At 34.8% G+C, this 17,526-nt stretch overlaps 1 protein-coding gene across 1 annotated transcript in view; it reads right to left on the bottom strand.

Moving 5' to 3' along the window:
- Window positions 1–17,526, bottom strand: part of LRP1B (LDL receptor related protein 1B) — a 1,706,338-nt gene that overhangs the window by 573,799 nt on the left and 1,115,013 nt on the right. Inside the window, exons 24-27 of the mRNA XM_070423500.1 lie at window positions 13,387–13,584; window positions 11,409–11,613; window positions 2,461–2,625; window positions 1,892–2,136 (exon numbers count right to left, since the gene is read on the bottom strand). Of these exons, the coding sequence (XP_070279601.1) occupies window positions 1,892–2,136; window positions 2,461–2,625; window positions 11,409–11,613; window positions 13,387–13,584 (813 nt within the window). The remainder of the gene's footprint in view (window positions 1–1,891; window positions 2,137–2,460; window positions 2,626–11,408; window positions 11,614–13,386; window positions 13,585–17,526) is intronic.

Below are 17,526 nucleotides of genomic sequence, written 5' to 3'. Positions count from 1 at the left end.
TGGGCTGCTGATCAACTGAAGGCTGTCTTCGTGTCATTCCTTCTTCGCCGACTCCGTCCACACCTTTGGGGACCCCTGGACCCGCTGGGATTGGACCCCAGCAGTTTATTACTAGGTTCTCCTCCACGCTGAAGTGAGTTTATAAAGAAGAATATCTTTTTTCATTTTACCAGTGGCCCATTGCTGGTCAGACTCATTATTTCTTGACTATTTTCAATTTAGTTAAATCCAATATATTTATGGAATGCCTCTTAAGTACAACAATGATAATCTTTATTTTCTCTGTGATATCCTCATACTTTGCAGGTTTGTAGGATGAAAGGAGTACAGGAGTTAAGGGTGATAAGGAAGGATTAAATGACTGCTCACATATTCCAGGGTATATAGAAGCTCCCACGTGACAAAGAAGCATCAATTATATATGAAAATTGAAACGAAGAAATTGAAAGTATCTGGGAGGAGACCTAGATTCAATAAGACTACATCAGAGATATGGCACAGGAAATTTTATAGATGAGGACATTTTGATGGGAGAAATAGTATCAAGGGAGAATCAAGACCAAGTACCCAAGAATGATGAAGGATAACCGTGGAATTTATGGACCATAGAGGTGGGTATTTTTAGTTAAGTCTAGCAGGAGATAATATAGCATGAATTCAAATAAGGCATAAGGCTTGAAGTGTGGTCCATAAGACAGAAATACCAGTGAAGTGGAAGATCTGCTTAATCTACACTGAAAGAGGGAGAAAGGAGAAAATGTACCCTCTAAAGGAAAGAGCTCGTCAACTAAGAATCCTATGTCTCACATAATAATATGCTAATGAAAAGAGAACGTTATTTGCACTGGAATAAGTTATGACACATATCATAATGGGGAAGCATCAGGCAAGAGGTAGAAAAATAGGAGTTGAAGTTATACCAAATGGCCATGGGATCCCAGAAAAGAGAGAGAGAGAGAGAGAGAGAGAGAGAGAGAGAGAGAGAGAGAGAAAGAAGAAGAAGAAGAAGAAGAAGAAGAAGAAGAAGAAGAAGAAGAAGAAGAAGAAGAAGAAGAAGAAATGTAAGACAGATTTATGATCAAAGATGAAGTGGAGAAAATAAAATCACAAAACCAATATGAAGATTACTATTGCACCAAAATGTGGGATACATGGGGCGAGGTAGCAGACATGTTCATGTGACCCCAATTCTCTTAAAATGGATAAACTCAAGCAGGTGATTTATCCTTTCTCTTACTTACACCCTTCTTTCTTCTCCCAATATACTACACAGTGACTGCTTGGGGGCTAACCTAAGTGTGTCCTGGGTGTTTTCCTCTAATTTACTAATCATCCTTAGGTAAGAGATTCAAACTCCCCAAAGGATCTTTTATTGAGGCAATAGCAATGACTAAAAATGTGGGGATTTGTGGGTAATTTCTTATTTATTTGTTCATTTATTCATTACATTGATCAGGGTGACACTGGTCAACATGAACATATAGGTTTCAGGTGTGGGTTTCTATGTTAGAAGATCTGTATATTGCACCATGTGTCCACTACCCAGGGTCACATCTTCTCCTGTCACCTTATATTAGGACTCTCTTCTCCCACCACCCCCTTCCCTCTGGCAACTACTATGCTGTTGTTTTTGTTCATGAGTTTCAGTTTTATGAATGAAATCATATGTAAAACCCTTAATTTCTAAGATTTCTCTATATCTATGTGAAATAAATAAAAAGGGAAAGAAAAAATCCTGAACTAATTAAAATAAAGGCTTGAACCACTCTCATCATACAATATACATAAAATATTAGTAACTGTTAAATTACAAAAGCTATTTTACAGTTCAAATATTATATGATGGAGGTGAAAATACTTTCTGGGTGGTTAATTCATAACAATCACTTACCTTGTGGCTGACGACTAGGATGGTATATCTGAAGGTCAAATGGCTGTGCACTGGTTTTCTGAATCACACTGACATTCTGCCCTGTCCACTTATTGGCTTTGGACAAGGTGTTGGTCCTCCAGTCAGTCCAATAGACCTCACTCCCATACAGAGACACAGCAAAGGGATGAGAAAGGTATTCGTGACCACGGATGATTTCTATCATTCCTGTTCCATCATAGAGGGCTGAATAAATAGCATCTGACCTACAGAAAGGTAAATACTTCAGTAGTTTATCAAAACTCACTCAAATAGTATAGTGATGTGATTTTATTTTTTAGATAAATGATGAAAATATTTTTGTGAGCCTGTATCTAATTTGTGCCCGGGAAAAAAAAGCCATCATAACAAAAACAAACAAAAGCCACCAATTGCCAGAAAATCACCGTTATAATAAAACCAAACAAAAATCACCACCTATTTCAATGTTGTGTTATACATCATGCATGAATATTAGAAAACGTTCTGGATATGTAAATATTGTCTGAGGAAGGTAACAGAAAATACAGAACAAAGATTATTTTTTTAACCTGGCATCTGTCCAAACTATCCTTTTTTCAAAGTGGTCCACAGTTAGTCCATTAGGCCACGCCCCAGTTTTCATGTCTTTGTAGATGGTTTTTCTCCCAGCACCACTCATTGAGGCAGATTCAATGCGAGGAAAATTGGCATCCCAATCTGTCCAGAAGAGAATTCTGAAGAAGAAGAGAATGCTATTGTTTCAGTCGTTCATTTCACAAATACTTATTTAAAGCCTACTATATAAGCACTGGCTAGGTAAACAGACACAAGAGGAAAATGATGCATTGTCTACTCTCCTGGGGTTTAGAGTCCAGTGGAGGAGACAGACTAAATAAACACACAAATACATAAATATGTGATTACAGCTTCTAAATATTTTAAAGGAAGTTTGTTATTAGAAGAGCAGGTGAATAACCTACTTAGAGATGGTGGTCAAGGAAAAATGCACTTAGAGGAGGTGATAGTCACACAGAAAGATGAGGAGGGCAGGACAAGAGCATGCCAAGGAAAAGAAACAGCAGATATAAAGGCAGTAATGGGGGGGAGGGGTGTGGTCAATTTGAACAGAAATAAGGCCAATGTATCAGAAATATGGTGAATGAGGAGCAAAGGAAAAGAAGATAAAGTTGAGGGTGATTTTATGGGTCTTGTGGGTCAAGACAATTATTTGGAATTTTATTGAAAGGGAATATGAAGCACAATTAGATGGAGAGAAACATGATATTATATATAAGTGGATTATAGTGAGACAAGGGTTTGCTATGTCAGGTGGTTATTTCAAATGATTATTCAAAGATGATAGCGGTTTGGATGGAGTATGGTGGTAACATGATGAAAAAATAAGTGGATTCAAAACACATTTGGAAGGTAGAATTGCCAGGCCTAGCTGATGATTGAATGTAAGATCTGAGGTGAGAATGGAATCATAGGTTTTTCTTGTTTTAGCAAACTCAGAGTGAGAATAGGGAGAGGGCATGCAAGAAATCCATTGAGTGATATGGGGAAAATGATGAGAAACAGATTTTAAGAGCTGGTAATTGAGTGTGGGTGGTGTGGATAGCAATCACAAATTTAGTTTTGATTTTTTTGGTGGTGAGATTTAAAGGCAACAAGAAAGACATGTCCAGGAATCTGTATGATATGCCAGGGAGAATGTCAGAGAAGAAGTCATGAGTGTGGAAGTCATCAGCTTGGAGATGATATTTGATTCATACAATTGGAAAAGATCATATAACAGAGGATCTAAAAGAAAAAGAGATAGAAATCATATACATTGATATATACAAATATGCGATTGTTACAATACATGTTTTTAAGTTAAAGACCATTACTTTCTGTTTAACCAAATACTAAGTAACTCTAGAAATTCATGGTACAGAAACAGTTCCACACAATAGGCATTCAGTGCTATGTGTCATAGATTTTATTTTTAAAGCTATCACATAATGGATGGTTTATGTTTAATTGACAGTGGCCTAAATTGCTTATGCCTGTTTCTATAGTTTTTATATAACATGGGTACATAGCAGTTCCACAATAATTACAACAGCTAATATTGTTTTGAGAGCTTACTACATGCTACCTACTATTTTTAGTTTTATAGAGATTATCTCATTTACTTGACCCCGAGGCCATGGCTAGTTATCAGTGTTTTACAGACGAGAAAACAAGCTTAGAGAAGTTAAATTACTTGATCAGGGTTACATAGCTAGCAGATGGAGATTGGGAACTAGACAGCCTAATTTATATTATATATATATATATATATATATATATATATATATATATATATATGATTACTGATTTCAGAGAGGAAGAGAGAGGGAGAGAGAGAGAGAGAGACATCAATAATGAGAGGGAATCATTGATTGGCTGCCTCTTGCATGCCCCACATTGGGGATTGGGACCGAAACCCATGGATGGGCCCTTACTGGGAACTGTGACCTCCTGGTTCATAGGTCATTGCTCAACCACTGAGCCATGCTGGCTGGGGTATGTTCTTAGGCTTTTAACATCTAACTCTTTAATGCCATTAAATAAAATAACAAAGGGAAAGCATCTAGTGCAGGGTCAGAGCATGGCTAGTTGCTTTCTCTACTTTGGTAGTAGAGTCCAATGGGTAGCATGGAGATTTGGTAAAGGAGGGCATAAAGGACCAGAGGTAAACTGACAGTTCAGTAAATTTTCTTATTATTAGTTCTGAACACATTTTGGTGAGAAGTGGCAAAATTATTGGTAAGAAAATTTGTTATAATTGCACACATTTGCTATTTTTCAATTCTTCCATTGTTTTAATTGATCCTTATTTGATAGATTACCTTGAAAAATAAAACAATACTCTGGAACAAAATTTAGAATCCAATTAAACCCATCTTCTTATTGAAAAGTTATGATGCTTATATAAGGAAATGTTGAGTGATATAAAACTATTCATTTTGCCTTCAATTTCTGAGAAGCATTTGGTCTCTTTTAGAATATAAGAATTGCAAATTTGAAATGATTAGAGGGCAATTCAAAATGTTATATAATCAATTTAGTAAGTATATGTACTAAAAGAGTGTGGTGAACAGCAAAGGAAGATATGGACCTTGACAGGAATGGAAGTTCAAGAAATGTCATTAAGTGATGTGTCAATGCTGAATTATGGCAATGTATATGTTTTTCTGTCAGACCAACTTGCAATCAAGGTGGGATCTGTCACTCCAGCATAATTAATCTCAGGCTCCATCATCTCTTCTGTAAATGATAAAGTATAACCATCACAATTGTTGGGATCATTTCATGAGGTGATGGATGTAAAAAAATTATTGAACAAGATGTCTAGCACATAGAAAATAGTTGTGTTTGTACAAGCAAAAACATGCACATATTCATAGAGAATATTTTAAAAGATAAAACTTCATTCTCTCCAAACTGTTAAAGAAATGAGGAGAGAATTTTAAGTAATACTAATGTCAAAGTTTAAGTGTTACAGTAGCATGTATATGAACAAGATTCACTTTATAAAGTAACCATGAGTCAAAGCCATGAGAAAAGAATTCTGAGGAGTAGGTCATAAGATTTGGTTTATATCATAGCATGAATCTCAAATAATGAGTTTATATATATTTTAAATAAATTTAGTTTCATGGGTAGCTTTAGGAGGTTCCACAACCCTGGTGGTGGGATCATATGCACAAAACAACATCCAAATTATTCAATGTTTAACCGCCAAATATTTGAATAAATTAATTAAACTGCTGTGAAATAAATGTAAACATTATAATACCAGGACAATGTATTTATATTGTAGTTTTGTGAAGGAGTTTATTATGCAATTCCTTTTAATTTTTGTATTTGAACATTTTTATAATAAAGGTTTAAAAGTGAGAATAACTAAAAATTAAATACATAGATACTTTTTTTAAAAAATGTAATAGAGGACATTTATAAAATCTTCCTGTTGGGAATTTTATTTCTGAAAAGACTAATGTTTAAAGATAGAATCGTTTTGTGTGAAAAAATACTAATCTAGAAATATAAGCATAGACTAACTTATAAGCAACATATATACAGAGAAAAATAGGTATATAAATATAGGTAGATACATAAAATATGTTTCCAGTTAAAATGGAAGAAAAGTTAATTAATATGAAGCTGGTAGGCTATTTAATTAAGTAGTTGAAAGTTTTATTTTAAAAACAATGAATATAAAATGAATTATATGTTTCTCTGCAAATTTACTTTTCCATGCACACATTTTTTCAGTGACACAAGTTGTTATTTGTTAGCTTTCCTTTAAACTTGGTATTCAAAAAATAATATATAAAATAAAAACAAGAGCAATATAGCACCAATCAAATTTATGGTGATATCTTGATAAACAAGGTAAAGTAGAGAGACTTTGCAAATTTGAAAAATAATAGTGAAAATAATCCCTAAAACAAGCACAGTGAGTTTGAGAGGCCTAGGTACTCTGCGTACCTGTGAATAAGCTACCACCAGATCTAGACAAATGGAGATCCAGTGTCTCCCTTGTAACTTTCTACCTGAAAAAAGTCTGCCTTATGTGGGTGTGCCAACTCCAACATACGTATCAGCAGCCCTGCAAATCTGCATGCTCTGTGTGTAACTTTACCAAAAAAAGGCACTGTAGTCTTGTAAACAGATGTTTCCAGTGGACTAAAGAAAATATGGTTTGGGACAATTTTCAGCACTCTAAAATGAGTGAGCCCTTCATGTTTTTACTAAATATAGCCACATTAAATTGTTCTCCCGTAGTGGTCACTATGACACTAATCTTTCATCAATTCAAGTGGGAAATTCCCAACACTTTTTATAAAATAACATGTTCTAGAATTAGTTCCCCTAAAAGTATTCTTAATCTTGCCATATGTCAGTTTACAATCAATTTAAAAAGTTGATTTCAAGGATCATTGTTTCATAAAATTCTAGGCACTCTTGTGTATATTCTACGGAGTGGTATTTCAAGAGAATATTTTTTCCATATTAGTTTCTTTTTATTGTTAAAATGTATCAGCATTTCAATGATGGCACTATTTCTTCACATATACAAAGACTGAATATCCTTTTATACAGGACATATGGAAATGTTGAGCCACATTGCTTTTAAAAAAGAGAATACAGTCTACTGACTCTACAGTTCCTGCATTCATGGGTTAGTCTGTATCAGAATTAAATTAGGCCAATAGACCATGAACAAATTGTACCATCACAGGCATGAAAAGGCCATTATCATCTATCAAGCTACAGAAGGTGAAAATAAATGAACTTGGCAAAAAAGGAGGTTACTTATCTATACTGTAGGTCTACTTAAACCAATGATGCTCTTATTAGCTTTAAGAACACTCCCAGATAAAATTAAAATTTTATTTAGATGTCTTATTAATCTTCACAATTATTATATCTGCTTTCAGCAATTGCAATTGTTATAGTAGAGTCCAGTTATTCTGACAAAGGAAAACTAAATGCCAGCGGTGGAGCAGGAAGACGCCACACAGTTACGCAAGAATAAGGGCAACGGAAGTTTGAGCAATGAAGTGAGTGCTGCTTGATGTATTCTGAAGTCCCTGGTGCTTATCTATACTAATAAAAGGGTAATATGCTAATTAGACCAGGAGACCTTCTGGGAGACTTTCCGGACGTCCTTCCGAACAAAGCCATGGTGGTGGGGCCGAGGCAGAGGTGGTTAGGGGTGAGCAGGTGGCGGGGGTGGGGGAGGAAGTTTGGGGCAACCAGGCTGGTTGAGGGGCAGTCGGGGGTGATAAGGCCAGCAAGGGGGGCAGTTGGGGGTGATCAGGCAGGCAGGGGGGACAGTTGGGAGTGATCAGGCAGGCAGGCAGGCAGGCAGGCGAGTGGTTAGGAGCCAGTGGTCCCGGATTGCAAGAGGGATGTCCGACTGCCTGTTAAGGCCTGATCCCTGTGGGGTCCCAGATTGGAGAGGGTGCAGGCCGGGCTGAGGGACAACACCCCCCCCCCCGCACATATTTCATGCACCAGGCCACTAGTTACTCCCTAATAATATGCTTGATGCTTAAAGATATTCATGTACTCATTCAGGTCACCTTAGAAATAAGAATATTCCCTTAAAATGGAATCAATTAAAAAATATCTCCTCCCTAGGACTCCCAATTTGCTACCTTGGAATAACTTGTCACTTGAGATACTGAGTTAAACTCAGAATACAGCAAAACTGTAGTATGATGAAAAATATGCCTTATAATGTAAAATAAAGACCAGTAGATTCTATGCTTAGGATGCAGAGTAGTTGATTAAGAACATTTCTTTTATGATATCTGTAAAATAGGTCACAAAGACCTTCATTGGTATAGGAACTTTATGTGATGTAAATGTTTTTTATGGGGCTAATGTTATAGCCTCATTTTTTCTTAGCTGTGCTGAGGAAGCAAAGTGACTGGTTGCAACCTTTTTTTCTTTTTCATTTTTACTGTAAACAAAATTTATAGTATTAGTTCTTCTTTTATTGCACAGTTCACATTTTAAGGTATATCCTTGAGTTCCTATAAGTTAGATGTAAACAGTCTATTCATATGTATGCAGTAATTTAATAAGCAAAAATATATATACCAAGAATATAAGTTTTCATACACTTGGAAGCAACTTTTTTTGCCATTGGAAAGCTTATGATTTAGTAGAAAAGATAACAGTATTTATATAAATCATATTTCCTAAAAAATTATCCAGTGTATTTATCCTAAAACAAAATATTTCAAAAGATGTTTGAATGTTTTTAGGATTCCTATCAATTTTGGTTCACAGCTTCTTTGCATATTCTGTGAATAATTTGAGAAATAGAGGGATACCTTATGTTTATTTTTTAATATGTTAATAGCACAAATTATTTTCCAGTGTTGTTTTTTATGTGCTTAGCTTGCCTTAGCAGTTAAGTGTGTGGTTGTGCTTAATTTTACTATGATCTCAGCCTACCTTATGAAAGGTCCAATGTTTAAAAAGATTTTTGTACTTTTTACCAAAATATTTGATGACCTGAAATGTTTTAATATTTGTACTATCTTTTAAAATTTAATTGCTACAACTGAGCTTTAAAGGTATTTATAGAAACCTCATATCGTAATTGTATCAATCCTCTATAAAATATTTTTAACAATAAAAATCCTATCATATCAAAACACTCAAGCCTGTCAACCTTCCAATTCATCCCTAGACTTAGTAAATTAGTACAATCATCAGAACTTTGAAATTTTTGTCATTTATGCCAGAAAAAAATAATTATAAGTGTTATTTCTTCACCCATTTGTTTTTGTTTATTTTGGTAATACTGTAGTTATCTTAATTAGCCTTACACTTTCAAAAGGCATCAACTTTCTCTGAGGTATTATCAGGTTTTTCCTACTCACAGGCTAGCTCTATTCTATCTTTCAACGTTAGAGAATATTTTACTCCTGAAGGTCCCTTTATATGACTGAAAAAATGTCTGATATTTTCACTTAAATGGTATTTGGGGGTTGTGTGTCCTTTGTGTTTGTTTTCGTTTTCTCCTCTCAGGTTGGAAATTCTTCAAACTGAGATGAATAAGTTTATCCTAAGTGTTGTCAGTTCAAAGTTGTAGAAAATTAAGTTTTAACTCCCAGCTTTAATGTTTCGTTTGGTCATATAGTTTTAAAACTTTCATCCACCTATTTTGTTTGTTTTTCTCTGTGTGCCAATTAGAATTTGGGACGCATTCACCATTTTCCTATTGTGTTGGTATAAATGCTAAACCTACAACTCTCTCTAAGATATCACTTTCCCCCTTATACAGAAAGTTTCTTGTGCAGATAAGGTGCTGGTACAAGTTAGGTATAATAGGTGCAGATTTCAACACCAGTAGCTGTTACACTGAGGGTATAGATTTTGCTGACAAGAAACCTTTATGGGAGGTAAACGCTCAGGATCAGCAATCCATTTGTAACCTCAGAAATAGTCTCTTTAAAAAAAGGGGGAATTTCTCATTAAACAGCACATTTGTTTCTGGTGAATTAATTGTTATTATAGGAGGCAAGGCATGGAATGGGCAAAGTGTAAACTGAGAACTAAAGAAGTACCCCCAGGCTAAAAGATATAGCTACTGCTCCGCTCATTGCTGCCAGATCTCCCTAGTTTTCAAAAGAAGTCAGAAATCCACAGCTGTATGCAAACTCTCTCAATATTTTTAAGTTTTGGCAACTAATTCAAGTATATTTTAAAACACCGTAGAAGAGAAAACAAACACGTCAATGAGGTTTGCCAGTTTGGAACCCTGCTGCAGACAAGCTGCTTTGCCCCTTTAATTTCTGTGTCTGCAGTGAGGAAAATAAAAATAAGCAAACAAACTTCCCATTCTACTGTTTTCTGGTCTTGGGCATCAACCAGAGCACAAGCCAGTCAGTGCAGCCAGGAAGCTGAAGAAACACAAAGCTCCCTTTTCCCTCTTCTGCATCTCATGAACTGGCCAACTCCCAGTCCCATTGCTGCTCCCTGGACTTTGTATTATTTAAAGGTACAGAGCCCCAAATAGTGTTTTTTCTACTACCCTTTAGACTTGACAATGGTTTTGAACTTAAAAAATAATGATCAAGAAAATAAATAATTAACAGTAATAAAGTGTTTTCACATACATCAGTTATTATTCTCTCCCACTTATTTACTACCTTCTCAAAACAACCTAATGATAAATATATATACTATTCTCTCTGGTTCACAAACAAGAAAACTAAAATCTAAGCGAAGATCATACACTTGAGTAGCTTCTCCAGAGAATATGTGACTGGAGCCCCCATTTTCTGGCTCCAAATCCAGTGCCTCCCTTCCGCTGTCTCACAGAAGAACACACAGGACACAGAGGGGAAATAACCTGAGTTACTCCACATCCAACCTTGTTTTCCAGAATCATGTGCCTTGTCTTTCAAATGTCCCAACAGCCAACATCTCACCAATGGGCTCCTTCAAGCTTGTTCTAATTTTCTTTTAAATTGACTCCAAGTACATACACGACCAATAAAGGGTGAGGTGGCTAACATCTGTGACTGTTTGGATCAAAGACTGTGATTTGCAACCATTAGACACAACTATAGTATTTTGGGCAGGTCAAAGAGAATGTCACTAAATCATTGCTTCAAAGAGTTACAATAGCTCTGAACAGGCCTACCTAAATGCCCTTACTTCAAAAATTTATATCCTCTAAAAAGTATCTATATAAAAACCTATAATCAAATTCAAGGTAATGAACTAATATATACAGTATATAAAATTACATATATGAAAATTTTTTTTAAAAATTACATAGATGTATAATTATATATATATGCATTAATACTACACACACACACACACACATACACACATGCACAAAATAAGCACTTTGAACTCATAATTTATGAGATAATTGAACTTGACATTAATGTGAAAGGTTATATTTTTATGCCAAAGTGGACGTATGAAAGACAAATTTCTTTACCCATATCTTGGGTCCAAAGCAATAGCCCTGGGGTGTTCCATGGCTCCTGCTATTAGTGTCGTTCTTAAGGAACCATCAAGTTTGGCCACTTCAATTTGGTCCAGATTGCTGTCTATCCAGTATATGTTGCCTGCTATCCAGTCAACCGTCAGTCCTTCTGGGGTTGCTAGGCCATGCTCTACAACCACTTCAATTGCACTTACACCTACAACAGAAGGGAAATCAACACTTGTACTCACTGAAGAAACAGGTTAAGCATAAAGGAAAAGGCCTACTTATTAGCCCTATAATGTACTTAAACATTATGTTAACTCCGAGAGCTAGAGTGCAAAAGTAATACTTGGCACAAAGGAAATGAAACAGGTCCCGAATTTAGAATTACTGTTTTTTTCCACCAGAAATTTTTAATCTCTTATGTACTTTCAGTGACAGCGGAATAGACTTCTAAAGCTACTAACAATACTTAGGCTACAAAAATGTTATTTCTTGTTTCTGACTTTTTAGGAGAACAAGGTATATTGGGAATAATAATAATACAATGGTTAAAATCAGTGCACTTTAATTTAAATGTTGACCCTCATGGTAGAATAAAGGAAAAAGTTCACCTGGGGCAACAACATCATAGTTAATCAGCAAGCGCTATTTTATTTATTTATTTACTTATTTATTTTGAAATAATTCTTTATTATTGAAAGTACTACATATGTCCCCCTTTCCCCCTCTTGAGCCCTCCAGCCCACACCTGCTCCTCACTCCAGGCTTTCAGCACCCTACTGTCTGTGTCCATGGGTGATGCATATACGCATACAAAGTCTTTGGTTGATTACCTCCCACCCACCCACCCGGCCTTCCCTCTGAGATTCCGCTCTCTGTTCCATGCTTCGAGTCTCTGGATCCATTTCGCTCATCAGTTTACTTTGTTACTAGCACCCACTATTTTTAGAAGCATGACAGATATGAGAGCTTTTACTGCATTTAACCTGAACAGAGATAAGCTCCAAATCACATTCTCTTTACCCCCATCCCTAGGCCATAAGATCTGCAAGATATTACACATTTGCAAATAAAGGAAGAAGGCATTAGTGTGGTCTAAATAAAAATAAGTAATTTGATAATGTCCACCAATACTCTTATTTATCCACTCCTTAGCTTCTTTCACAATTTAAATGGAATATTTTAAAAACACCTTTGCCTCATAGGATAAACCTTCATAGTTTATGACATTACCAGTGATTGTAGTTAGAAATTTTAAGTGTCTTTAAAAAATAATTAACCATCTAATGCCATAGATCTAAATCCATCATTTGAAATTGGCACCTTGCAATATGACACAGGACACAAATTCACCCATCATAACCATACTGTATGCTTAAATATTATCATTTTTCCCAAAGTGCAAATGTGACTTAAGGAGGAATTTAGAATTTGATAGAAATATCTGGGCATTGAGTTGCTACACAAATATAACAGTTTCAAGAGAAGTTGTTATATATTATGTATATATATTCATCTCAAAGACTTGCTACTTAAAAAAAGCCTAGATTAGACAGAAGAGATAAGTCAAAACATGGCAAAAATATTTAGCTCCTATTAGCAGTCTTTGCAAAAATTTCTTCACCATTTCTTTGAGATAGTCTGAAAGATTATAACAAAATAAAAACATTTTTTAATTCACAAATATAATCGTTAGCATGTAGAAAATAGTCACTTTTTTTTCTTATAAATAATTTTCTTCACCACATGTCAGTGGTAAAGCCTACAATTTAAAAATGGAATGAATACCATAGGCCTTCACCACTCACTCCCCCAACATATTCTCACAGGTATATGTGACATCTCTGGTTTTACATATGTTTGGGAAGAGCTAAAGAACCAGCAGCCAAAGATTAATCAAAACTTCTTTTGATTACAATATATTTTCTGGAATTTTCAGTTAAAAACTAATGTAAACATTAAGTTAAAATTGTAACATACGTACCTCCACTTTCAGAAAGCTTGCCTCGATATATTCTGTCTTCTACAACATCTGTCCAATAAAGTAAACTTTGATTGAAGTGAAAATCAAGAGCTATTGTGTTTCTCAATCCAGGAACAAGTAGACTATAGTCTCTTTTATGGAGATCAATCCTTCTGATTTCATGGCGAATAGAAAAGATGATGAATGCTTCAAAGGGATCTGAAATTAAATTTATTTTTAATAAACTTATGAAAATATTCATGTACTTTGGTAAGTGTAATAAAATGCTTGAGGCCAAAATCCATTCATTCAAAAGTATAATTTATTATATAATTATCTGTCATTAAAGAAGCAATAATTTTTTCCCAAAAATTAAAAGAAAAAACTTGAATAATTTAGGTTTATTGTATTTATTAAAATAAGGTATAAATTATTGGAATTCAAAGACAAAATGGAATATTTTCTGTTTTTATGGAGTTTCAGCTGACAATGCAAACCTTAGGAAAACACAAAAAATGCTAAGAATTAGCTAAAACTAGTTCTGCCACTCAGCTCATCACATGCCTACAGGTTCATGAAGGAGAAAGATCCAATAGAAAGAGGATTTTTATAAAAACAATTGATGAGTGTAAAGTTAAGAAGCGGTCCCCATAAAAATGAAGATTCAATGTTCTCCACAGTCCAAGAAAGTCATGAGTACACTGTTCCCTAGATCAGGCCTGAGTGGAAAGAAAGCAAGAAGCTTTAAAAACAGAAATAAGTTTAAAGTTTTATATTTTGTACCTGAAAAAAAGTTTAAATACCCAAAAGTTACCAAAAAATTGTTGTTATTTAAAAAATGTATCAAACTCTGTACCAACTACTGGCCAACATACTATTATAATTTACACTTGAATTCTGTTTAATAATACATTTTTGAGGGAGAGAGCCAGGCTTGCAAAGATTTCCCCCATTTCCATATTAGTGTCAGCTCTCCGCATTTCCCTTTAGAAAAATTGGTTTTCCTATCCCAAATGTAGATACATCCTCTGAAAGTGAGCTGCTATAATCAGCCCTGTTTACAGTGATCCTCCCAGGAGGTGGGTCAAAGTCTGATTAATGGGTTTGTAAGATCTAAGTCTGGTTAATGGGTTTGTAAGATCTGAGTCTGGTTAATAGGTTTGTAAACTTGGAGAGAAGCTTTCAAGATGAGGGAACCTACTCTCTTTTCCTTTTAGGTCACCAATCTCTAAGGCTAATGTTGCGAATATTAATGTTCTTGTAAGTTGAAGAAACCTATTCATAGTATTAGAGAAGAGAAAAATGTCACAGAGAATGAAGCAGCGATGACCTGGGCAGAGAATGTGTCCTAAGAACATTCAAAGCAATAGTTCGCATTACCCCTAAGACTAGTTCCCTCCTTCAAATCTCCTACGCACACCCCATGCGTTGTATATGTGAGCCAATGCATTTATCAATTCAAATTCATTTGAACTGGGTTTCTATCAATTGTAAACAGGTTTACTGTTCTTATTTATCTCATCTTTACAGAGAGGCCTTTCCTGATTAATTACCTAATTAAGACCCATCCAAATTATATCACCATGGCTTATTTCTTCTGTTTGAAGTATATTTTAAAACCAGTATTTACTTGTTTGTCATTTATTTCCCTCACTAGACAATAAGCTCTTTGAAAATAAGGATTTTATCTGTCTTGCTTGTTATGATGTCCCTAAGACCAAGCACCAGAGGAAGAACACATGTAAACCTAGGTTCCGAAGGGTGTGAACCTAGGCTGGCAACCCTTAGTGTAGGGGAGTTGCTGCCATTTTTCCCCCCCACTGGACATGAATATACTTTAGGAAGCTCTTCCCAGCACATTAATTAAATGTTTTTGAATAAATGAATGTGGAGAGAAACTGAATACATCCCAAGAAACTGGATGATAGATAGTAAGGGAGAGAGCCCTGCCATGATCAGTAGAGCTAACCAATAGACCTGCAGCTGACTGTGTAGTACATAAGTCCAGCCAAGACCACAGGAATTGCTCAAAAGGCCTGAGAACTTGTGAGCAAAAATTATGTGGATTGTGATCACTTAGCTATTGTGGTTATTTATTGCACAGTGATAACATCACTATGACAATAGCTAACAGATACAAGACACTAAACATGAACAAAATAGTTTCAAATGGCCCCCAATAGAAAAAATACTCATAAAATTTAAATCAGAATATATCATTGTTAATGCAAAAATGATTATGATGTTCTGTCATTTAAAAGAAAGATTAGGAGCCCTGTTCGATTTTCTGCTCTGGCTATGAAACAACTCTTTGCTTTTGAAAAATTATTTATCTTTTTTGAAATTAAGTGTCCTTATCTGTAAAATGGGATTAACATAACCTACTTTCAATCTAACTTAAACTGCTATCAGAATCCAATTAAATAATGTATGCAAATTTGATTTGTAAGCTGAAATCTGTCACAGGAAATACAAATATGGAGGGTATGGTGATGTAGTAAAAAAGTTATAGACTTGGAGTAAGAAAATTCAGGTTTAAGACAGAGTTCTGCTATCAACTATCTGTGTACATTGTAGAAGTTTACTTAATTCTCTGACCTTCAACATTTTTTATGTATAACATAGTTATTATGGTAATTGATAATTAAAGTATGAATACTTAATATCTTAATATATGTTTAATAATTATTATGGATATTAAATTCCAAAGACTACTCAGTGGAATAAGCAAAAGGGATACTGCATAAGAGAAAATGCTGAAATGATGATACAGTGAAAGGAAGTCAGATATTTCTTAGCATGTACTAAAACTAGGGACATTTCAGCTCTAAACAGCTTCCCCATCCTTAAGCTTACAGCTTGCCCTTAGTCAAGCACTAAATTATCAGTGCAGCAGCTATTTGCTAGAGAAATTTATATTTAATACCTATTAAAGAACATATATTTTTAAAATTGCAAGGTAATGTGTTACTATCTCTGCCCTAGGAATATCACACCAGAGGAAGAAAGAAATCCAGAAAGAAAAAAAGGTGAAGGCAAAAGAAAAGAAATTCAAGTTTCATCTTCCCTAACACTGGAAGACATCTGTGATCAAAAAGTCACAGTATAAGACGAAGGGCTGATGAATGCATATAAACTGGAAAAATGTTTCTGAGAGGATGCCTGCAGCTCTCAGAAACCAGCAGATGTAAAAGAAGGCTGACAGAACAGTTCTCAAAGGAGATAGTACTACTAAGGGGCAAATCCCACAATCACTCTTTAAAAAAGTAGGATGGGAGTAACAACCTGGTCTCAGGACCCCCTGAGAACACTGTTAAGACCTAGGAGGAGCTTCTGAATGAAGAAACAAACAGGCATGCAGTATATTAAGTGAAAAAAATAGGCTCAAAAGTCTACATCCTATACGATTCTATTTATATGACATTCTGACAAAAGGCAAAACAACAGAGACAGAAAGCAGAACAGTAGATGCCAGCAACAAGGGATGGAGAAAGGGCTTGATTACAGATTTTAGACAAAACCACTAAACTCTCTACATACAATAGCTTTTGAAAAAAAAAAAAAAACAAAATAGAAAACAACGAATACACATTAACAACAACAACAACAAAAGATAGAAAATCCAGGAATAAAATTATTAAAAAACATAAAAAGATTATATGAAGAAATTTTAAAACACTAAGAAAGAAATAAGACATCAACTATGGAAAGGTATACAGTATTATTAGATTGAAAACAACAACATCCTAAAGATCTTGCTTCTGTCTAAATTAATGTATACATTTTCTGTGGTGAAAAATAATTGCAACAACCATTCTTTAAAATAATACTAGATAATTCTAAAGGTTATATTAAAAAAAGTATCACCAGAAGAATTTCCGGATAGATATATAATAGTGACTTACTTCAACTGGTATTAAAATATATTATTGTTTCAATAGAAAAATACTTTGGTACTGATTCATAACTGACTATAAGGCTGAGAAATATGATAGCTTTAGGGAACCTGGAGAAGAAATTAAGTTGGAAAATTTTCTGACTTAACCCCCCAAAAATTTCCCGATGGCTTAAAATTTTGATGTAGTAAATAAAACCATGAAAGTACTAGTAGTAAAGATAAAACATATTTTTAGAACTCCAGAATGAGGAAGGCCTGTCTGA

The sequence above is a fragment of the Myotis yumanensis genome, unplaced genomic scaffold (assembly GCF_028538775.1).
Source record: "Myotis yumanensis isolate MYYU_CA2020_CCGP unplaced genomic scaffold, mMyoYum1.0.hap1 SCAF_8, whole genome shotgun sequence".
NCBI classification, from domain to species: Eukaryota; Metazoa; Chordata; class Mammalia; order Chiroptera; family Vespertilionidae; genus Myotis; species Myotis yumanensis.
This window is presented reverse-complemented; position numbering and strand designations above follow the sequence as displayed.